The 25648-nt window shown below is 40.8% G+C and overlaps 1 protein-coding gene across 1 annotated transcript in view; it reads left to right on the top strand.

The window, feature by feature from the left end:
• Nucleotides 1-25648, top strand: part of CDH13 (cadherin 13) — a 1051953-nt gene that overhangs the window by 805870 nt on the left and 220435 nt on the right. Inside the window, exon 8 of the mRNA XM_073659781.1 lies at nt 23304-23444. Coding sequence (XP_073515882.1) covers nt 23304-23444 — 141 coding nt within the window. The remainder of the gene's footprint in view (nt 1-23303; nt 23445-25648) is intronic.

The following is a 25648-nucleotide window of genomic DNA, read 5'->3' as shown; positions in this document are numbered from 1 at the left end:
GATCCACCCAGTCAGTGATTCTGTCATAGAAGGAAATTAAGTTAGTCTGACATGACTTGTTAGTTACAAACCCATGCTGACTCTGGTTAATCACTTCATTCTTATCCATGTACGTACATACATGTTGTTTAATAATTTGTTCAAAGATCTTTCCTGGTATAGAAGTCAGACTCACCGGCCTATAGTTCCCTGGGTCCACCTTCTTCCCCTTTTTGAAGATAGGAACAACATTTGCTCTTCTCCAGTCTTCTGGAGTCTATCTATATGACAATAGGATTATTGTCTGGGAGGCCTTGCACCCATTTCTATATAATCTTGGTGCTGTTCCACTCTCTTTTAAAATAGATAGATAGATAGATAGATAGATAGATAGATAGATAGTGTTACGGGTGTGTCAGGTGTGACAGTCTTTCTGGCTCCAACTGTAGATGGTCATTGCGCTTGGCTCTGTAGACACCTTCTTGACCTTTTCATCTCTGTAGTGTAGTGATATCCTTCTCCCTCTACGACCCAGCGGTGACCTCCACCTTCTGCTGCTAATTGACACACCCTTGCTGGATGTTTAAATACCTTTAGTCTCTCCAGAGAGTCTCCGGTGATGCCTCTATTTTCCTCTGTCTAGGCTTGAAGTACTAGTAGCCGGCTAGTGTCTTCCCTTGGAGGATAGTTAGCGTGATCTCTCTGGTGTCTTCCCAAGCTAAGTGTATTCCCCTGTCTGTTTACCTATTTGTCTTTAGTTGCAGTGGGGGCTGACTAGTGCTCACCCTGTCCCCTCCCTATCTAGGGCCTATTGCTAGGGTCAGTCAGGGATTAGGTTTCCTTCTGGGCGATAGGTGCGGAACCTATTTAGGGATGTTAGGGGAGTCAGGGTGTTGTCAGATCTGCCTAGGGGTCTCCATTCCCCCTTACCCTAGTGTTTGGACTTCCTCCCCCTCTTCCCATTGTTGTGCACTTAGTCTTTCCCTCACCTTGCGTGACAGATAGATAGAAAGATGAATATGAGATCGATGGGAAATATGGGAGAGATGAATACAAATTGATAAACACAGAAACAGATGTAGATGTCTATGAAATATAGATATAAATATTTAGATATAGATAGATAATATATATATATATACATATATATACAGTACAGACCAAAAGTTTGGACACACCTTCTCATTTAAAGATTTTTCTGTATTTTCATGACTATGAAAATTGTACATTCACACTGAAGGCATCAAACTATGAATTAACACATGTGGAATTATATACTTAACAAAAATTGTGAAACAACTGAAAATATGTCTTATATTCTAGGTTCTTCAAAGTAGCCACCTTTTGCTTTGATGACTGCTTTGCACACTCTTGGCATTCTCTTGATGAGCTTCAAGAGGTAGTCACCGGAAATGGTTTTCACTTCACAGGTGTGCCCTGTCAGGTTTAATAAGTGGGATTTCTTGCCTGATAAATGGGGTTGGGACCATCAGTTGTGTTGTGCAGAAGTCTGGTGGATACACAGCTGATAGTCCTACTGAATAGACTGTTAGAATTTGTATTATGGCAAGAAAAAAGCAGCTAAGTAAAGAAAAACGAGTGGCCATCATTACTTTAAGAAATGAAGGTCAGTCAGTGCGAAAAATTGGGAAAACTTTGAAAGTGTCCCCAAGTGCAGTTGCAAAAACCATCAAGCGCTACAAAGAAACTGGCTCACATGAGGACCGCCCCAGGAAAGGAAGACCAAGAGTCACCTCTGCTTCTGAGGATAAGTTTATCCGAGTCACCAGCCTCAGAAATCGCAGGTTAACAGCAGCTCAGATTAGAGACCAGGTCAATGCCACACAGAATTCTAGCAGCAGACACATCTCTACAACAACTGTTAAGAGGAGACTTTGTGCAGCAGGCCTTCATGGTAAAATAGCTGCTAGGAAACCACTGCTAAGGACAGGCAACAAGCAGAAGAGACTTGTTTGGGCTAAAGAACACAAGGAATGGACATTAGACCAGTGGAAATCTGTGCTTTGGTCTGATGAGTCCAAATTTGAGATCTTTGGTTCCAACCACCGTGTCTTTGTGCGACGCAGAAAAGGTGAACGGATGGACTCTACATGCCTGGTTCCCACCGTGAAGCATGGAGGAGGAGGTGTGATGGTGTGGAGGGGCTTTGCTGGTAACACTGTTGGGGATTTTTCAAAATTGAAGGCATACTGAACCAGCATGGCTACCACAGCATCTTGCAGCGGCATGCTATTCCATCCGGTTTGCGTTTAGTTGGACCATCATTTATTTTCCAACAGGACAATGACCCCAAACACACCTCCAGGCTGTGTAAGGGCTATTTGACCAAGGAGGAGAGTGATGGGGTGCTACGCCAGATGACCTGGCCTCCACAGTCACCAGACATGAACCCAATCGAGATGGTTTGGGGTGAGCTGGACCGCAGAGTGAAGGCAAAAGGGCCAACAAGTGCTAAGCATCTCTGGGAACTCCTTCAAGATTGTTGGAAGACCATTTCCGGTGACTACCTCTTGAAGCTCATCAAGAGAATGCCAAGAGTGTGCAAAGCAGTCATCAAAGCAAAAGGTGGCTACTTTGAAGAACCTAGAATATAAGACATATTTTCAGTTGTTTCACACTTTTTTCTTAAGTATATAATTCCACATGTGTTAATTCATAGTTTTGATGCCTTCAGTGTGAATGTACAATTTTCATAGTCATGAAAATACAGAAAAATCTTTAAATGAGAAGGTGTGTCCAAACTTTTGGTCTGTACTGTATATATATATATATATATATATATATATATATATATATATATATATATATATATATATATGGATTGATATAGATATGAGTCTCCTTTATTGCTATACCATGAATTCCCCATTATGTAATATCCGGGGTTGCTCAGCAGATAACTATTATCAGCCTCAGGTCCTGGATCCTTCCCGTGTCCTTATTAATCCAGACGATATCTGACCCAGGCACCGTTCACAATTACTGATAGAAGCCCAGTTATAGTGAATTTAGCCTGGCACAGATAAATGGCGCAGTCAGCGCGGGCCGCAGAGGGCCGGTAATAGTGCTCTGTGCAGGTGGCTATAATAAGTCGTGCAGACGCGTCGGCCATGTCCTATTATTTCCTCTCCTATAAAGGATGTGACCAGTCATCCAGGTGGCCGGTGTCATGTGGATGGAGGATCCTTCGTCTTTTCTTCCTGTCTGCGGTATAATGTGCCCGGGGTCAGCCCTCAGGCATTGTGCTCGCTGTCAGATGAAGTACGCCATCATGCCATCACTTTCCATTAATTTTACAAGCAATGAATGAAAAATTGCCAACTAGATCCTTCATTTTTAACAAGAGGTAGAGATTCACTTTCTCTCCTTAAATACTCTGTGCTGCAGAGGACTATTTATTTATCCTTGCACAATTTCTCCTTCCACCGTCCATGACCCAATGCAAAACTTTCACTATATGCCCTGTATGATATGGAGATTTGTTTTTAGAGTTCATAAGGGTCTATGTGCCCCTCAGGCTCTGGGGTCTGGGTGTACTACCAGGGAATGCTCCCCCAATACAGATAAGACTCTTCTTACCTTTGACATACCCCAAGATGGCTATTGCTAGATTGTCAAAAAAAACATGAATTTGCAATACTCTGTCAGGAGATGTTTATGCTATATGTGTCTATGTGGCCACCTAGTGGTTTGAGACATGTGGTGCAGCCTGATAAAGATTTTTCAAGTGTGTTCTGATAATGTATTGAGTTTGTATCCTGAAAAATTGGAGTTTCCCATCTATTTTTAGTCAATATAAGGGGTGATCATCTCATGGCCAGGGGTTTGCGAGTGGTTATAAAGAGTGTCTCTTGCTGTGGAGGACCTGACCTGTCCTACACTCTCAGGTAGACCATTGATGTGAATGGTAGTGATCAAGCAAATCAAGCAAAATTCGATTTCTTCACCCCTTACCACCACAGCTCCCTGCCCGGTCCTCAGTTGACTCACTTTCTCTCTCCAGTTCCAGTCTTCTCTTCCGTCTTCACAAAGTCTCTTGTGGCATCATGATGGACATCACTCGACAAAGTCGCAACATCACTGAGGACCTAGTCAGTGTCGAAGAGCTAAAACTGAAGCGAGCCAGTGGAGGACCAGGCTGGGAGCTACTTAGCCCGGACCGATGAGTGGCAAAGGGTGTAAAAAATGTTCTTAAACATTTTATCCTAAAAAGAATAAAGACTTAATTCAAGTTCTGGTGAATCCACATTTTTTTTGTGAAATTATAAACAAATTTTATTTGCCCTGGATTGATTTGTTTGTTTCTGGTGAATGGACATGGTGTAGTACCTAATATCCCCTGCGGTGGCAGTGCAGGAAAATTGAACAGTTTTCTTGACTGATCAGAGCCGATCACTGTGATTAGCTAATTTTTAAAGGACCCTTCTGATAACTAAGGATTGTCCAAAGCGGAGAACCTATTTGTGTCTCCACATTGTTCGGCTAGTCTTATCTTAGATGTGATACACATGATACATCCACCCCGTTCTATGAGGAAAGTTTGAAAAGCAAAACAATTGGATTTGTGCTCTATGATTTTCCTGTACAGCAGAGGAATCCTCTGGAGAGTCGTTTCGCCGGCGATTTGCATTATTTTTCCCTCATCCATCACTCGGATTGTTTCTTTTTTTGGGGGGGAGTTTAATAATTCAGCGGCTTCCTCAGTGGTTTATTGTATCTGGGTTACACTGATATTATATTAGGGGATTATAGGTAGGCTCAGATATATATATATATATTTTTTTTTGGACTCTTCACTTTCTGTCATTTAAAATGAATCACAGAGCTCATCTCATGCTGAGCCTCGGAGCGCGGCTTCATGATACGGGGGGCCAATAATTCGCCGACTGACCTGAGCGGACCTATATCAGAAGAGCAGCAGGGAGAATATAAAGAAGGACAAGGCTCAGATATGGCAGAGATATGGAGCCAGTCATTTGTTCAAGGGTTTCAAACCTATGACGTTCCAGTTGTCATAAAACCACAACTCCTATCATGCTGTCACACACAGTGTAGGAAAGACTAAGTGCAACACAAAGGGATGAGGGGAAGGGAGCCCAACAACTAGGAAAAGGAGGAGTGGAGACCCCTAGACAGATCTAATAACACCCTGCCTACCCTACCATCCCTATATTGGTTCCACACAGGAAACCTAAGCTCTGTATATCCCTAGAGCTAGACCCTAGATAGGGAGGGGTGTGAGCACTGGTCAGTCCCCACTATAAAGTAAAGAGAACAAGGGAGACAAACAAAGGGTAAAAACTTATTAAAGATTATTCTTTGTCTTTGGATGTCCTTTGTCTTCAATAAGCTCCAAATTAAACTTTGGTGTAAGCATATGGATGTGTCCACCATTACCTATAAGCATACAGATATGTCCACTTTCTCCTTTCCACAAATTTCAATTTCTCACAATACAAGTTCTAAATATTATTGAAACAAGTTAGCAAAACTTTAGACAGCCTGTAAGCCACTGCACAACCACTGGGTGGCCACATGTGGACACATACAGAATAAACCTCTCCCAACAGAGTGTCGATCAAAATGATTTTTCTTTTTAAAGATGCTTATATTACACCACTCGTCTCGCGGATATGTCAAGCCAAGAAAAACTGTATTAAAGGATATAAATGTGTCTCAGTTAGTCACCCTACTCCTACATCTACTTGGCAATTCTCTTGTATCTTTTACTCCTCAAGCCGGTGTCCCACTATAACACATCACAGGCCCTTGGCCCTTGGCAGAGTGCTTGTGGCTGCTATCTTCATGCTGGGACCTTTACTTTTGAGCACAACGACTGTCTACCAATTCCTTACAGGGTCAACGTAAGCCAAGAATTTACTACCTCTGCCGATTCTAGTATTTAAGGCATTTCCACCATCCAATCATTAGTGCATAAGCAATGAGGTCCATTAGATACTTCTCCCTGCTTAGTGATTCTACTGTTCTGAATTTTACCATTTGATCCAGCTGATCTGTTGACCACTTCTGCCTATGTGCTTTCCATCCTGACCTTCTTCCTGTCTACTGTTGCTGATAGACCATGGGTTGTTTTTTGTTAAGGGGCTCAGTAGGTGATGCGGAGCCAAGTTCCGTCAGTTCTGCAAGCTGCACAGCAGAGATACTGGATACCGCAGATGGACAGGAGTCTGAGGGACTGGAAGCCGCAAGCAGCCAGGAGATGTCCTGGAGACCGTAGACAGGTTGCAAAGATATTGAGGAACTGGAAGCAACAGGCAGTCAGGAGACATCCATGAAATCATAGAGAAGTTGCAGAGATACAGGAAGGTTCAGGTGAACAGGAGGCATCCTGGAAGCCACAGACTGACATGTAGCAGGGGTCCTGAAAGACCATGTGGCGCCCCTGAGGGTTCAACCACTACAGGGATGCTGCACTTCTCTAATGGAGTGTAGTGTTCCTCCTCTGAGGTAAGAACAGTGCGATTGTCAGGACCCTTTCTTCACATCCAACACCACACTTCTCCCACCAGAGGGGGCTAGAATGCACTAGGTGCTGCCCTCCTGGTTATCGGAAGACTGGGGAACCAAGAGATAGGGGAACCATTTAGTGGGTGAGGGTGGAGGACTCACAATTTAGTGACACTTAAAAAATTAATATTTAATAAACAGCCATCTTGGTTCATGGTCCTTTTTTGTTGTAATGGTCCTTTCTGTCCGTCAGCCTGTCAGGCTGTCCTTCAGTTTGCTCCATGATGGTTCTTTGACTGTTATACTGTGACCTCCTACCCTGTAAGCGGATCCTGTGTGGGCCTGCATCGGATGGAGACACAGCCCTCGTACCTTGGCCTTGGGTCGAGGGGCAGGTTGCAGATAATGAATGTCTCAACCCGGTCAAGGACCATGACCAAGAAGGCCCGGAGCTTAAGAGTGTAGCTCCACCGCAAATGGATCCCAGGAAGGATGCAGACGGAGCAGTATACGCGACCTGTCCTCGCCAACCTGATATATTCAGAGGGATTCCGGCTGCAAGAGGGGTACCGGCCCCCGACACCCGACCTTACTACTCCACGTCCTGGTCGGGAAAGCCCGGTAGGCCCTGAGGATCCCACCGGGTATCGGAAGGAGCGGAGCTGCCACCCGTCCCCTTTTTCTGAGAGGAGTTCAGAGGGAGACCCGGCCTATCTACACACACACAAACAGGAAAGTACCCGGTCTGAAGTCTAGGAACACTCTGCTGCGGGGTCCTGATTGAACGCTGGACTTACTCGGAGGTTGTCGGACCCTCATCTCTGGTGACCGCAGAACTCCGCGAGGAGCAGAGAGTCGCCTTCCTACTGCCATCTCTTTCGTGAGTAAAGCCTTGGAAGTTCACCCCTATGGCCTCCGGACACTTTATTCTGCACTACACCGCGCTACGCATCACCAGACCTCCTAGATTACTACCCCCGTCATCCTGTCCCTCTGCCCTGAGGCCTTGCTCCGCCTGTGGGGAGTAGTAACAACTACGGCTGCCATAACACCATGCCTCAGCGGACTGCAGCGGCGCTGGTGGCCTTCACCAGGTGCCACAGGTGGCGTAGTCGAGATCAGCCACTCAACCCGGATAAGCCCGTACCATCTCTTTTGTTTCAGTGTGACGACCCTGGGCACGGGTCGGGTCCGGGCCACGGCTGCACCCCATCTCTACACCATCTCCCAGGGTAGGGCTTACAGAGGACGCACGTGAGTCACACAACCATAGACAGGTAGCTGAGGTACTGGAAGCCGCAGGCCAATCAGAGACATCCGGGAGACTACAGACAAGTAGCAAAGTTACTGTAAGCCACAGGTGGACAGGAGACATCCTGGAGCCACAGACAGACATGTAGCTGAGGTCTTGGAAAGCCGTAGACAGGTGTCTGGGGAACTGGAAGCCGCAGGCATACTAGAGATGTCCAGGAGACCACAGACAAGTAGCAAAGGTAGTGAAAGCCGTACAGTAGGTGAGGAACACTAAAGTTTTAATACCAAGACAAAGGTGAGTGTCTTGGTGAGCCTTATATAGGTCCAGGCAAATGATCACATGGGAGCACACAGGGCTACTTGCAAAGCCGGGCGTGGAGCACAAGAAACTTTAGAGGACCGGGCTGAAGGGAGCAGAGCCCAAACCTGGGACATTGCTTTTCTCTTGTGAACGTTCTCCACCTGCCCTGATCATTGCACGTTTTACAGCCAACTTGGTAACACATCCTGGTATCATCTAATCATTTTGTTATCAGTTGATGCTAATGGAGACTTCTTTTTGGGGGAACGACCTGGGAATTAAACGCAAAGTCCATAATCTAGTATAATGATTAAGGGGAGAACAAATAAGTCTCTGCTGCTGGGTTTAACTCAAAGTCAAATCCATAGAAACCCTATGGGGGGTCCACCTTGTCTACAGTAAGATGCATGCAAATCTGTAGCTGATCAAACAGTGAATGGTTGGATATTTGGTGCTCCAAAAAATGTGATCACCTACAGAGGGAGCAACTACTGTATAAAAGGTGTTGAGGAAGCGAACAACGTTCTACAGGTCAACAAAGCCTAGAATAATTGCTATGTTATAATTTTCATGGCAGATGTTACCATCACGATGACAATCTTTCGTAATAGCTCCAGCGTCTTCCATATTGACCATCACAAAGACAGGTCTGTACAGAACAACCAAATCAATGCTCCGTTACTATAGCAGTGGTCTTCATTGTTGGGTCTTTGTGCTCCTATTCAGCTGAGACCCATCACACACTGAAGACAAGAGACAAACAAGGCATACGCCGGTGATAAGATGCTTTCTTCCCTTACGAATTGTTCCTGACCTTTTCCCCATCCGCTATGTGATTCACCGCTTGGAAGCTGAATTCTTTTGAAAATGCATCGAATAAGAACTTGGTCTAGAAGAAGCCTATGGCGAGAAACTAACAGATTGGATTTTTTTTTTTTGCTATCTCCTATTTGTTTAACCCATATGCTTGGTTAAACACTCTCGAAACTGATGACAGAAAAAGGAAGCAGGTTGTAGTAAACACATTGCTGGTTTTATGCCACTCTTTAAATAGGTTGCTGCTTTTGGAGTAGGGCACCAAGACTGAGAAGAAATCCTAGCATGCAATAAGCGCTACGTGTACAATATAAGGAATACCTTTAACAGACTGTAATTCCAATCACAACCACTTGTTGGCCACATATAGAAATACATAGTAGAAACCATCTCCCGACAGAGTACCAAGAAATCATGTTTGTTTTTTTTTCTCTGCTTTGAAATCATCTCTGGACTATCAAACCCAGTGGCAAAGTAAGGATAGATGCATCTATATCTAAGCTTGAGTAATAATTAAAGATACAGCCAGTGGTTGGCCATTTGCCTTCCTAGGTACAATGGATCCTCTTGTTTTTCCAATAGAAACTTGCAACCATTCATTTAAGAAGTTAGAACCTCTGAAAACATTTGGTCCTTACTTCAGTGGTTACAACTCGTCTCTTTCTCCTCTCGATTACCTGTGCTGACATTTTTTGGACTGTTACCTGTTTTGGCTCCATGCATCTTTCTTCTCAAATGGCCCAAACTCTCTACTTTTGTGCACATCACGTTAAAATGTGAATCCGGCATGCTTATCGGATTTCATGCTTGTAGGCCTTTTAACTCCAGCTCAGGTGGCTGCATGATGACTGAGTATTCAGTCAGTAGTTCACTGCTACCACATGTTGACATCTTGTTGAGTCTTCGGTCAAACCCATCTCTACTACCAATGAGCTCCGCTACTGTTTATATCAAGGTACTTAATCCTGTTCTTCAATTCCAAGGTTCTGTCTGCACACTCGGTTCCGCTATTTCAAGGTGCCTGTTTGCCAATCTAGCTTGGCTATTTTCAGGTGTTTTTTCGCAAATTCAACACCGCTACATGTAGTCTGTTTGCCAAAGTGTTGTCCCGACACCTGTCTCAACTATATCATATGCATCCTCCATATCCAGCTCTACTGTTCTACACTTTTCTGTGCCATCTAGCACAGCCAAATCTGCTGTTCCATGTGCAACCAACTGCACTGCATCAACGCCACCAGTCCATGATGCTCTTCATGATCTATGGCTTAACGAATCCTCCTCACCATGTAAGCCCTAACAATGACTTTTGGACTTAGGGATTAGTGGCATACACTGCTAGTATCAAGGTATTTCTGAACTCCTGTTGATGCCATGACCTCCAAGTGTCTTCACCATGTTTCTACCATGACCAAAAAATGGATGTTTCAAATGCTAGGAGTCGCAGTGCCATGCTACCATCACTCGTCTGTAGAAGTGATGCCATGCATATGCAAATGGACCTATGCTTGGTGGTTAGCAACTTTGATCATGCGAAGAGAAGAGAGCAAGTCTTCATAATAGAACTCGGTGCAGTCTTTTTTTACCGGTGACCATGTCTTAAATTGCTCACAGGACTCTTAAGAAATTTTTCTGGACTGTGATAGGTACATAATGTTATCACAATGCCAGAGAGAACGTTGTTCCCCAGACAGTACATTAAGTAAAATACAATAGTCGACAGATATTGCTTCAACCATCGTCTTGAATCTACATTCGGGAAGCCGGCAACGGAGCGGTATTTTACCCATTTCCTTTTATCACAGAATATTCGAGCTGTACCATTATCACATTCTCCTTGTTTGAAATACCTTTCTTTTCATTTCCAAGGGAGCAATAGGACAATTGAAATTCTTTTTGCTTGATTTTCCCTCTGATGATTTAAAATTAGCTCCATTTATATTCAAGAACGATATCTCAATAACAACAAAGCCCCAGCCTTGTGATTTCCTCAGCTTGTCCGCGGGAGAAGTCAGTATCATTTGCCGATTCATTTCAAACACAACAGGAAGTCTTGTTTCTAAAGCTACCTGGGTTTATCTATGATGAGGTAGACTGAAGCCAAAAATAACCTCTCGAGAAAAAATCTGGAGGTACGGAAAAAAAAAAGGAAATGAAGCTTTGTGATTAGCTTCTTCTAAATGGAATTAGACTGGCCCACGAGGAGAACCTACAATGGGTCCCAGTTATGAAGCTAAAGTAGGGCCTGACCACCACTGGGTCCATCAGGTTTAGAAGATCACACCATTACTTGATGCTGGGGTTGATAACTTTTTGACTATGTTTAAAACTCTATTTTTTTGGTCATGCTTATGCTTCCTACAGCTGGAGACTGTACCCTAGGAATAGTTCCTTATTTTGGACCTCTACTCCAGTCCAATGTGAAGTCCTCTATGACTTTCAAATAAAGGAGCATTCTATAGGCTTTGATATATAATGGTTCAGTTTTCTAAGAACCTCAGGGGTGGTTCACCTCAGTGGCGGTCCTTAGACGGATGTGTCTTTGGTTACTTGGAGCATGACTGGAATATGTACAGGAATCCTTATTGACATGACCCTACTCTCACTCACGGTGTGGGAAAGACTAAGTGCAACACGAAGGGAAGAGGGGAAGGAAGCCCAAACACTAGGGAAAGGGGGAGTGGAGACCCCTAGGCAGATCTAATATCACCCTGCCTACCCTATCGTCCCTATATAGGTTCCACACCTATCACTGAGCAGGATCCTAAGCCCTGGATGTCCCTAGATCTTGGCCCTAGATAAGGAGGGGGAGAGGTGAGCACTGTTCAGGCCCAACTACAAACTAAAGACAACAAGGTAGACAAGTGGGATAAACCTAGCTTGAGCAGACACCAGAGGAGTAACGCCAACTGTCCTCAAAGGGCACCAGAGAAGAAGCTAGCCAACTGCTAGTTCTCTAAGCCTGCACAAAGGTACATAGAGATATCACCGGCGATTCCCTGGAGAAAACTGAGTGTTTTTAACTCCCAGGCAAGGGTGTGTTAATCAGCAGCAGGAGGGAGGTCACCGCTGGGTCCTAAAGGAAGAAGGATTAAGAAGGTATCTGTAATGCCAAGCGCAGTTGCCTTCTACAGCCAGATCCAGAGCGACTGTCTATAACATCTGACACACCCTTGACACCTACACAGTTACGTAGCTATAGGGGGTGCAAAGATATCCACCCATCCTAGCTTCTGGTGTATAAGGGTGGTCAAGGGATCATCTGCCACATAAAAAGAAGCCAGTTTCAAAAATACTCCATAGAAGATCAAGAGCACTGCTACAGTATTAAATTGTGGTCCATGAGCGTCAAGTTGCACCATTGACCTGACCTTTGATGTAGGCAGTCAGTCGTTTCATGTGTATGGACTGAATCCCTATATCATATACATTACTCCATGACAAATTCAGAATGCGTATTTGTCTTAATGAATCTCAATAACCATGAGATCATAAACAAGAGAGCCCTTAGTCAACATCAACTATTAATTGCTATATAAACAATCATTAAAATGTAGCTGTTTTGGGAACTTTTTTAGATTTCTGAACTTTTATATTTTCCTTTAAGTTTTCGACAGCTTTACTTTTTTTAACTTCTGACATTTGTTGTAGTTAAATTATGAGTCAGAGCTGTCATATTGATTTCTTCACCAGGTTAGAATGAAATATTATCTGTAAAAGCCTAGATGAGGAGATAACAATGCATGGAGGAAAAATGTAACAGAAAATACTCTGGCTCATGTGGGTAATAAACTGTTCTGAAAACAAATCTAATCTTGAATTATTTTATGATTGTCATGTTCTAAATGTTTATTTTCTGTACACCAATATGCGGTGGCCATTGTGCCTGATCTGCTTTTACTGAGAACCTGTCGTCAAGAATTAGGCTTCCAAACTACTACCAGCTTGTTATTCAATTTGACAAGTAACATTGTGCTGAAAAAGAACTTTGAAGGCTTTATTACCAAATCTGGTTGGAGCAATTTTCTGGAAAAATCAGTATGGTTGGCCCATCGTGTGGCTAGATTGACATGCCGAAGGCTAGGTAGATCATCACAAAACCAGTATGGCCCATTTGCGATGAAGCCATAACTGCCTATTGTGCATATGCCATATGTCGTTATAGGATGAGAAGAAATGGTTTCCTGTGTCAAGATCTTCAGTTAAAAGCACATTTATTATGGAAATGCTTTAAAATTGGAACCACTGTGTAGGGATATCTACAAACGCGTTTCAGACCGGCATCTTTAACCATTGCATAGAGGGATATAAATTGGTTGGTGTCTTAAATCACATCCTGTTTGAACATATCATCTCAGTAAAGAGATGGGAAGAGCTATATATATTTTCGGACTCCAATTCATATTGCTCCCATAGCAGGTGGTATTGTCGATATATAGACGACTTGCTCCTGATATGGGATGATTTCAGAGCTTTGGCAGAAGAATTTTCTGCTATATATTAATTGTAATAATATGAATCTGAGGTTTACCTTCAACATTCAGAAGATTTATATTGCCATATTATTTCCTTGATCATTCTATGCATTTATCATAGGTATGTACTGTTAGGAGTGGGGAACAGCCATTCTGACTTCTCTTGTCTTCAGTGGCACTCATTAAAAAGAGAGATGGTCCTATAGTAGAGATAAAAAATGGGCCACCACCTTGGATTTTTTTATGATCTACGGGCCAATTCCACATCCATTTTTTTTTGCTAAAATTGCCGATCCAGGGGCGTAACTCTAATGGCTGCATGCCCTGCTTACTTTGGTCAACTTTTGAGAAGACCAGTGATGGTTGGAGCTTGAAGATTCTCCTCTGTGTAGATCCTATAGAGAGGCGTCAGGGAAAGGTTCTTGCCACCTAGTAACAAAGGTGATGGTACCAGCCAGGGTTTTCTCCTTCCAAAGGAGCTATGGTCCATATTTGCCCTCGTTGGACGGAATATATGTAGCGCACCAAATAACAGGGATACATTTTCATCGGAAGCGCTATCAATTACAGCAACACTTCAAATCACATAACCAATACCCAATCAATGCACAACTCGTCCGCTTTGCTCTTCTATTTACAGACATTTAGTATTATTATTACTTTTTTTTCATCTTCATCCTCGCGGTGTGTCTCGTCCAGGTTTACTGTAATTGCCTATTTCTTCGCTCAGCTATTTATTTTCTCCTGTTACAATCGTCTCCAGCTGACTTTGCCAGTAATCTGTCTCGGTACCTGGAGATGAGCAGCGGATTAAACCCCCTTGCAAACATTTAGTACATTTCCAATGGTGGAACCTCAGCAGGGGGCAATGGTGGGAATATAAATTCCGGGGAAGGGAATTTATAGCCATGTACAAATCTTGTGTATTTCATGTGTGGTAGAAGAAAGCATATCTGCCTCATTTTCTGCACTTTGGAGGATTATATTGTATTTTATGTGTCTGCATGTCACAGAAATAGGGGTAATAAATGGTATGCTGTATATGTTTTAACTACTATTATTAACATTTGTATATTTCTGTACTGTCAATAACTATCTGTTTCCCTTTGCCTTATGCCTGGGGAATTACAGAATATGATAATATTTTTGGACAATATTCAGCAGTATATTGCTTCTGGGGAGCAACAGGTGCAATACCCTAGTACTTTACAAATCTATATATCATGGAAAACATGGCAGGGAAGGAGAATACCTCTCAGAAAGAAATGAAAATGCCAGAACTTCGAAAAGTAAAAAAGTTTATGAAAGTTATTCAATAGTGTAACTAGGGTGTAAAACTTTGCCTTTGAACTTCCATAAGTCATTCATTTTTGAAGGTCAGCATAACGCAAGATAGAGTAGATCCCAATCTAATTAAAGAAGGAAAAAACAAAAAAAAATATGTCCAGTGTTCCAATCTACAGGTTTAATTTCTAATTTTCAGTTATCTCTGAGCTAGTGGGTAGAGACTAGCTGCTATGAAGTCTCCCATACACAGCACACACAGATGTGAGGGACTTCTGCTTCTCTGTCTCTATTTAGCACAGGTTCACAAGCAGCTGCAGCATAGCGGACACTATATAGCAATAATGAGCAGTGTAACTGTGAATCCAGCTCTAGGTGAGATAAACACTTACTAGAAAGCAGATGCTCTGTCTTTGTCTGTGTGCTCCTAATCCTTTCTTCTCCACATACTACAAAAGTCAGCCGTAATATAATCCCAGAGTGAATGATGAGCTCAGGAGGTGGGTGGGGAGAGAAGTGTCTCTGAGCTAGTGGTGTAGAAACTAGCTGCTAAAAGTCTCCCACACAAAACACATAAAAATTAGTGTTTCCTGCTTTTCTGTCTGTATATAGCACATGTTCAGAAGCAACTGCAGCATGCAGAACACTATATAGCAGTAATGTGCAGTGTAGCTGTGAATCCAGCTCTGCATGAGATAAACTCCTACGAGAAAGCCGATACTCTGTCTTTGTCTGTGTGCTCCATCCTAACCCATTCTTCTCCATATACTACAAAAGTCAGCCGTAATATAATCTCACAGTGAATAATGAGCTCAGGAGGTGGGTGGGGAGAGAAGTGACTCTGAGCTAGTGGTGTAGAAACTAGCTGCTAAGAAGTCTCCCACACACAACACACAAAAATTAGGGTTTCCTGCTTTTCTGTCTGTATATAGCACATGTTCAGAAGCAGCTGCAGCATGGAGAACACTATATAGCAAAAATGTGCAGTGTAGCTGTGAATCCAGTACTAGGTGAGATAAACACGTACTAGAAATCAGCTGCTCTGTCTTTAAATTTAACAAATCCATTCCAGGTGTTCTGTAGTCTTTTGATGGTTATGTTCACCTGAAATAATCATGTTTTTGTTGAAAAAAAAAATCCAATTTAATCAATCACACATGGAAATTTGAGGTCTCCAGAGAAGGTCAACAGTCAGAATATAAAACGAAAAAAATGTAGAAGTAACAAAGGCAAATACAATTAAAAAAACATTTATCTATTCTAAGGGAACGCTCCTGTAATCCTTAGATGACCGTCACCGTCTGTTATTTGGAGCACATTAAATAATCATCTTAAGTTTTAGAAGCCTGCCGAGCTTTTGACTTTTCAGACCACAGTCATCTTGTTAAAGAGAATTAGTCGTTAACAGGTTGGAATCATTATTTACAACAGAGATGAGCTGGTGCGGAGTGGAATGAGAATGTCACCTGTGACTGGGGATTTCATGTTCATCAACTACTTTCAGCCTCTTCCTTTTATTACTTTAGACTTTATCAGTTTGTTGTAATTGTGGTGTTTGTATCACTGTCCAAGGTAAGAAAGTATAAAACTGATGTTTTATTATCTTATTGGAAAATTGGTTGTATAAAAGGAATAAAAAAAATGCAATTTTAAAAAAAAAAACTCTTGTCATTATTTTCCACTGGTTGTGACTAATATTATAGAATATTAAAACTATTGTACTGCCACCTATGTACAAGAATATAACTATTATAATACTGCCCCCTATGTACAAGAATATAACTACTATAATACTGCCCCCTATACAAGAATATAACTACTATAATGCTGCTCCTATGTACATGAATATAACTACTATAATACTGCCCCCTATATACAAGAATATAACTACTATAATACTGCCCCCTATGTACAAGAATATAACTACTATAATAATGCCCCTATACAAGAATATAACTACTATAATACTGCACCTATGTACAAGAATATAACTATTATAATACTGCCCCCTATGTACAAGAATATAACTACTATAATACTGCCCCCTATGTACAAGAATATTACTATTATAATACTGCCTCCTATGTACAAGAATATAACTACTATAATACTGCCCTCTATGTACAAGAATATAACTGCTATAATACTGCTCCTATGTACAAGAATATAGCTACTATAATACTGCTCCTATGTACAAGAATATAACTACTATAATACTGCTCCTATGTACAAGAATATAACTACTATAATACTGCTCTCTATGTACAAGAATATAACTTCGATAATACTTCCCCCTATGTACAAGAATATAACTACTATAATACTGCTCCTATGTACAAGAATATAACTATTATAATACTGCCCCTATGTACAAGAATATAACTACTATAATACTGCTCTCTATGTACAAGAATATAACTTCTATAATACTTCCCCTTATGTACAAGAATATAACTACTATAATACTGCTCCTATGTACAAGAATATAACTACTATAATACTGCCCCCTATGTATAAGAATATAACTACTATAATACTGCTCTGTATGTACAAGAATATGACTACTATAATACTGCTCCTATCTACAGGAATATAACTACTATAATACTGCTCCAATGTACAAGAATATACTGTAACTACTATAATACTGCCCCTATGTACAAGAATATAACTACTATAATACTGCCCCTATGTACAAGAATATAACTACTATAATACTGCCCCCTATGTACAAGAATATAACTACTATAATACTGCTCTGTATGTACAAGAATATAACTACTATAATACTGCTCCTATGTACAAGAATATAACTACTATAATACTGCCCCCTATGTATAAGAATATAACTACTATAATACTGCTCTGTATGTACAAGAATATGACTACTATAATACTGCTCCTATCTACAGGAATATAACTACTATAATATTGCTCCAATGTACAAGAATATACTGTAACTACTATAATACTGCCCCTATGTACAAGAATATAACTACTATAATACTGCCCCTATGTACAAGAATATAACTACTATAATACTGCCCCCTATGTACAAGAATATAACTACTATAATACTGCTCTGTATGTACAAGAATATAACTACTATAATACTGCTCCTATCTACAGGAATATAACTACTATAATACTGCCCCTATGTACAAGAATATAACTACTATAATACTGCTCCTATGTACAAGAATATAACTACTGTAATACTGCTCCTATGTACAAGAATATAACTACTATAATACTGCTCGTATGTACAAGAATATAACTACTATAATACTGCCGCTATGTACAAGAATATAACTACTATAGTACTGCCCCCTATGTACAAGAATATAACTATTATAATACTGCCCCCTATGTACAAGAATATAACTACTATAATACTGCTCTCTATGTACAAGAATATAACTTCTATAATACTTCCCCCTATGTATAAGAATATAACTACTATAATACTGCTCTGTATGCACAAGAATATAACTACTATAATACTGCTCCTATCTACAGGAATATAACTACTATAATACTGCTCTCTATGTACAAGACTATAACTACTATAATACTGCCCCCTATGTATAAGAATATAACTACTATAATACTGCTCTGTATGTACAAGAATACAACTACTATAATATTGCTCCTATGTACAAGAATATAACTACTATAATACTGCTCCTATGTACATGAATATAACTACTATAATACTGCTCCTATGTACAAGAATATAACTACTATAATACTGCTCCTATGTACAAGAATATAACTATTATAATACTGCCCCTATGTACAAGAATATAACTACTATAATACTGCCCCTATGTACAAGAATATAACTATTATAATACTGCCCCCTATGTACAAGAATATAACTACTATAATACTGCCCCCTATACAAGAATATAACTACTATAATACTGCTCCTATGTACAAGAATATAGCTACTATAATACTGCCCCCTATGTACAAGAGTATAACTACTTTAATACTGCCCCCTATGTACAAGAATATAACTACTATAATACTGCCACATATGTACAAGAATATAACTACTATAATACTGCCCCTATTTACTAGAATATAAATGCTATAATACTGCTACTATATACAAGAATATAACTACTATAATACTTCTCTTATGTACAAGAATATAACTACAATAATACTGCCCCTATGTACAAGAATATAACTACTATAATACTGCCCCTATGTACAAGAATATAACTACTATAATACTGCCCCCTATGTACAAGACTATAAGTACTATAATACTGCTCCTATGTAAAAGAATATAACTACTATAATACTGCCCCCTATGTACAAGAATATAACTACTTTAATACTGCCCCCTATGTACAAGAATATAACTACTATAATACTGCTCCTATGTACAATAATATAACCACTATAATACTGCCACATATGTACAAGAATATAACTACTATAATAATGCCCCTATTTACAAGAATATAAATACTATAATACTGCTCCTATATACAAGAATATAACTACTATAATACTGCCCCTATGTGCAAGAATATAACTACTATAATACTGCTCCTATGTACAAGAATATAACTACTATAATACTGCTCCTATGTACTAGAATATAACTACTATAATATTGCCCGCTATGTACAAGAATATAACTACTATAATACTGCTCCTATGTGCAAGGATATAACTACCATAATACTGCCCCCTATGTACAAGAATATAACTACTTTAATAATGCTCCTATGTACAAGAATATAACTACCATAATACTGCCCCTATGTACAAGAATATAACTACTATAATACTGCTCCTATGTACAAGAATATTACTACTATAATACTGCCCCCTATGTACAATAATATAACTACTATAGTACTGAACCCTCTGTACAAGAATATAACTACTATAATACTGCCCCCTATGTACAAGAATATAACTACTATAATACTGCCCCTTATGTACAAGAATATAACTACTATAATACTGCTCCTATGTGCAAGGATATAACTACCATAATACTGCCCCCTATGTACAAGAATATAACTACTATAATACTGCCCCTATGTACAAGAATATAACTACTTTAATAATGCTCCTATGTACAAGAATATAACTACCATAATACTGCCCCTATGTACAAGAATATAACTACTATAATATTGCCTCCTATGTACAAGAATATAACTACTATAATACTGCTCCTATGTGCAAGGATATAACTACCATAATACTGCCCCCTATGTACAAGAATATAACTACTATAATATTGCCCCCTATGTACAAGAATATAACTACTATAATACTGCTCCCATGTGCAAGGATATAACTACCATAATACTGCCCCCTATGTACAAGAATATAACTACTATAATACTGCCCCTATGTACAAGAATATAACTACTATAATACTGCTCCTATATACAAGAATATAACTACTATAATGCTGCCCCCTATGTACAAGAATATAACTACTATAATGCTGCCCCCTATGTACAAGAATATAACTACTATAATACTGCCCCTATGTACAAGAATATAACTACTATAATACTGCATCTATGTACAAGAATATAACTACTATAATACTGCTCCCTATGTACAAGAATATAACTACTATAATACTGCTCCCTGTGTACAAGAATATAACTACTATAATACTGCCCCCTATGTACAAGAATATAACTACTATAATAATGCCCCTATGTACAAGAATATAACTACTATAATACTGCTCCTATATACAAGAATATAACTACTATAATGCTGCCCCCTATGTACAAGAATTTAACTACTATAATGCTGCCCCCTATGTACAAGAATAAACTACTATAATACTGCCCCTATATACAAGAATATAACTACTATAATACTGCCCCTATGTATAAGAATATAACTACTATAATACTGCATCTATGTACAAGAATATAACTACTATAATATTGCTCCCTATGTACAAGAATATAACTACTATAATACTGCCCCCTATGTACAGGAATATAACTACTATAATAGTGAAATTCTTTGGTTCTCTTTTATGTTACTTGTGTAGAAGTAAATATATTTTTAGAGTCTATGCTTATTTTTAAGTCGTTTTCTCAGAACTCATCTTGCACCTGCTCGGAAACAATCAGAGCCTCAATGTTCAGTCACTTAAGGAACTGTTCTGCGTAAAACAACATTAGCTGGTAAATTGGCACAGAAATGATCATATTGAAAACCACCCTTGTATGAAGAAATCCACAATCTATTAAAGACAAAAGACTGTGAAGTCGGCAGTTGGGGGCTTCTTATTCTGCTGTAGTTGAAGTTTTCAGGCGGTGGAGTTTTCTTTCCTGGAGAGATCTCCGCGCCTGCTCCGCGGGCAGCACATCCCCTGCTGGGAAATAGGAGGAAATTCTCCTTGATGTTTCCATTGTAATCTGGGAAGTAATGTTTTGGAGTAGCTGAGCTTGCAGATTTTTTATTGTTACTGAGTGTGAACTTTTTCCTTACAACTTTATTTTCTCTCCAAATTATGCCTATTTCTCAAGCAGCAGAAATACTAAGAAAGCCCCGTGGGGGGCACATCCCAGAGCCTCCTCTGCTGCAGAACTTGTGCCCTTCAGTCATAGCCGGTCTAATTTTCAGTCTTTGGCATCCCATTCTCGTTTTTGCGTAATTGACGGTCTTAACTCTCCCAAAATGAGCACATGCCTCTCCTCAAATACTCTGTGCTGCTAGCAACATTCCTCTTCTAGCAGGCAGGTATATATCACTTGTCTCTAATCTCCTCTTGATAAAATTACTCCACTCGTGTTACATGGAACCCTATCCTCATTGACATAAGCACACAGGTCACTGCTTCCTGCAAAATCAACATACTCCTCTCCTTAAACATTCTGTGCTACCAGACACATTCCTCCTTCTTCTAGCATGCATTGTATATCACTCGTCTCTAGTCTCTTGATAAAATTACTTTACTTGTGATATGTTCAACCCCGTCCTCACTAACATAATTAGACCGGTCACTGCTTCATACAAAATCAACATACTCCTCTCCTTAAATAGTCTGTGCTGCTAGCTGCAATACTCATCCTAGCACTATGGGTCATTTCTCTTATCTCTATTACCCTCTTGACACCATTACTCCACTGATATTACATGCAACCCTGTCCTCACTAACATAAGTAGAAGGTCAATGCTTCCTACAAAATCAACATACTTCTCCAATTAAATACTCTGTGCTGCTATCCGCTATACTCCTCTTAGCACTTTGTGTAATTTCTCTTGTCTCTTTTACCCTCTTGAAATCATTACTCCACTCATATACATGTGACCCTGTCCTCACTGACCTAAGCAGACTGGTCACTGCTTCCTACAATATCAACATACTCCTCTCCCTAAATGCTCTGTGCTCCTATCCGCATTCCTCCTTCTTATAGCACTCGGTGTGTATCACTTGTCCCTATTCTATTCTTGATAACATTACTCCATTCATGTTACATGCAACCCTGTCTTCACTAAAATAAGCAGACTGGTCACTGCTTCCTACAAAATCAACATATTCCTCTCCTTAAATACTCTGTGCTGCTAGCCGCATTACTCCTTCCAGTACTTTCTGTCGTTTCTCTTGTCTCTATTCTCCTCTTGACACCATTACTCCACTTCTGTCACATGCAACCCTATTATCGCGAATATGAACAGACAGGTCACTGCTTCCTACAAGATCAACACACTAGTCTTCTGAAAAACTCTGTGCTGCTATTCTTCTCCTTCAACAAGCACATGGCATCTTCCTACTTATCTTTTTTTTTCCTATTTTGACAGTTACTCTACTTGTGTCACATGTAAACCTATCACTGACACGAGCAGACAGACTGGTCACTGTTTCCTGCAAGATCAACACCCTTCTCTCTTGAAATACTCTGTGCTGCTGGCAGCATTCCTCTTTCTTTTAACACTTGGTGTTTTTCACTTGTCTCTATTCTTCTCTTGATACAATTACTCCACTTCCATCATATGCAATACCTTCCTTCACTCAGATCAACAAGACAGGTCACTGCTTTCTACAAAGTCAACACACTACTCTACTGAAAAACTCTGTGCTGCTGGTATTATTCCTCTTTCTACAAGCACATGGCATTGTTCTTCTTGTCTTTTTTTTTTCATTTTGACATCATTATTCTACCTCCGTCACATGCAAACCTGTCCGCACTAACATAAGCATACAGGTCACTGCTTGTTCCAAAAGCAACATACTCTTCTTCAGTGGCAATCTGGAAAGGAAAGAGTTAAAGCAGCCTAATAATGGGATCTGTCAGCACAATGATAGGTGGACCTGTCTTCAGAGTGTGTTATCATTTGACTCCATTATTTCTAGGGTGCAGGTGTCAGAGTAAACAGTACTTGTCTCCTGAAATATTCTGTGCTGCTACATCATTCATTGGCTTTTCCATCAGATTCTTTTAACCCTTTTCATATTATTACATACTGATCTAAACAGATTATCTACAACAAGAGCCAAGTCATTTGCTGAAATACTCTGTGCTGCTGTATCCACTTTCATCATGGCATTACCTCTGTCACATTCAGCCCTGCCATCACAATAGAGGGGGCAGGGGTAGCCCGAGTACTTTAGGGGCTCCGAAGGCCCTTCTTCTCCCAGTATTATACATGGCACATAGATTAATACTCATTGCTGTTATGTTCTTGTCTTCCAGACGCTGATCGCCCCCCAGTATGAGCTGATCGTGGAGGCCAAGGACATGGCCGGCCTGGATGTGGGATTAATAGGAACAGCCACAGCCACTATTGTCATCGATGATAAAAATGACCACCCACCCGAATTTACCAAAAAAGAGGTAAGTGCTCCTTTAATTCCTGATTTTTCTGTGTATGAAACATTCTAAGTGTTTACAAAACATTGATCTTCCCTATTCTGAAGATTGATGGTCGTCTGTTCAGGATGCCGATCTCATTGTCAGAGGTTAGGAGCAGCTACTGGAGGACCTGGGCTGTCCTGTATGACGCAGGCAACCCTCTGATGTGAATGGGCACTGTGTAATGCATAGTTTTTTCTGTTGTGGCGCTGTAGGGAAATTGAACATTTAATACCAGGTTTACCCAAAAATCAGTTGATTGATGGGCGTCCCACTAAAGGGACCTGCGTGTAGTCAACGAATCCTTGTTGTCCATAGTGGAGCGCCTGTTCTGAGTTTTTGTTTAGGACTGACTATTGATGTTGACACAAGAAATGACACAAGAAATGTGATAGAAAAGAGCTAGGCCATAGGTAGGGAAGGGATGGGGTGAGCACTAGTCAGGCCCCACTACAAACTAAAGACAACAAGGTAAGCAAACAAAGGAGATACACTTAGCTTGAGCAGACACCAGAGAGATGACGCCAACTGTCCTACAAGGGCACCAAAGACGAGATTAGCCAACTACTAGTACTCCTAGCCTGCACAGAGGTACATAGAACTTTCACCGGCGACTCTCTATGGAAACTGAGAGTTTTCAACTACCAAGCAAGGGTGTGTCAATCAGCAGCAGAAGGTGGAGGTCGCTGCAGGGTCCTAAAGGAAGAAGGATATAACTATACTACAGAGATGAGAGGATTAAGAAGGCGTCTGCAATGCCAAGCGCAGTGACCTTCTACAGCTGGATCCAGAGCGACTGTCTGTCACACCTGACACACCCTTGACAGATAGATAGATAAATGACGAGGGCCCACTGGTAATATTGACTTGAGTGGTCACTTTTCAGCTACATGCAAATATTACATTACCCCCTTTCACAATTGTATCTCTGCTTTTATATAATAATACACTGAGTAGGTTGTTGAATGAAGGAAGAGGAGATGCTTCTCTCTGTACATAGAGGATCGCATGTACTGGACCATCTACTGCTCATATTGGAGGATGAGTAGCTTATTTCTGCACAGTGGCCTACTGAAGATTCACCCGTTCTCCTGTGGGCCAGTCCAAGCCTGGACAGATGGGTATTAATAGGTAGATATGAGATATTTACGAGATAGAAAGATGGATAGATATTATATAGATGCTATGTAGATATTAGATATTTGATATTTTTCTGCTCCATATACTCCAGAACAGACTAATTCTCTCTCGTCTGCAATGATCACGATCGATGTGGATTACAGATTGTACAATGTCGTGATCCTCACCAGTAACAATGTGCCCGCGGCGGCATACGTGTAACACTGGGCCGTCATGTTCCAGATAACTGGATGCTGTTTTCATAGATACTAAATGATCGCAGCCGCTCGGGTCTATAAAACGTCCAATAAAAATAAATACAGATAAACTAAAAAATGTCACTGAGCGCAGGGCGTCTGGAGTCTACGCCTCGTCTTATTTCTCCTGCCTAGGAGCCAGACTGAAGACTTTCCTTGGCTCGGCCGAGGTTATGAACTACATAAAGGAATATTGAATTGCACAAGACACAACTACTTTTCACCGGAGACAAAATGGTACAAGGCCTTAATAAAGAAATCCAGGCTCGGGAGCTGCCCTGGAGCTGCGGCTCCGCAGATATAAATCACCGCTCCCACTATGGGCCTGACTCCGTATTAATCATCATCCTTTGATTTGTGTAATCTGCTTGGACGGCTGCGGGTGAAGTCTTTGTCTGCTGCTTCATTGTTAGTTTTGTTGTTGGAGGGATGGAAACCTTCCGCAGAAGATGAGGACACAGCGGTGACTGAACCAAGGATTGTTTATTACTCTTAACACATCAATTTGAAGGTTTAAGATACAAAATTAAGTCGCTTCTAGAACACGTTACCCTGGCCACCTCCGTCCCTGAAGCGCGGCCCCGGTCCCCTTGCATCATACTTCTACACCTCACATCGCAGATCTCATGAATGTCTCTCTAGTGCAATCTGCTCGCTTCTTGTGGCTCTGGTTCTGCTCACTCGATTCTTCACTCGGTTCACTTAGCTCCGGTCTCGGTCACTTCACTCGTGTCTTGTCATTCGATTCTTCACTCGACTGCTCGCTCGATTCTTCACATGGCTCTGGTCACTCGATTCTTCACTTGACAC

This window comes from Phyllobates terribilis, unplaced genomic scaffold, assembly GCF_046119375.1.
Source record: "Phyllobates terribilis strain yellow unplaced genomic scaffold, ASM4611937v1 Scaffold_14__1_contigs__length_39327217, whole genome shotgun sequence".
Lineage (NCBI taxonomy): Eukaryota > Metazoa > Chordata > Amphibia > Anura > Dendrobatidae > Phyllobates > Phyllobates terribilis.
The sequence above is the reverse complement of the archived record's forward strand: the minus strand, read 5'-3'. Positions and strand labels throughout refer to the sequence as shown.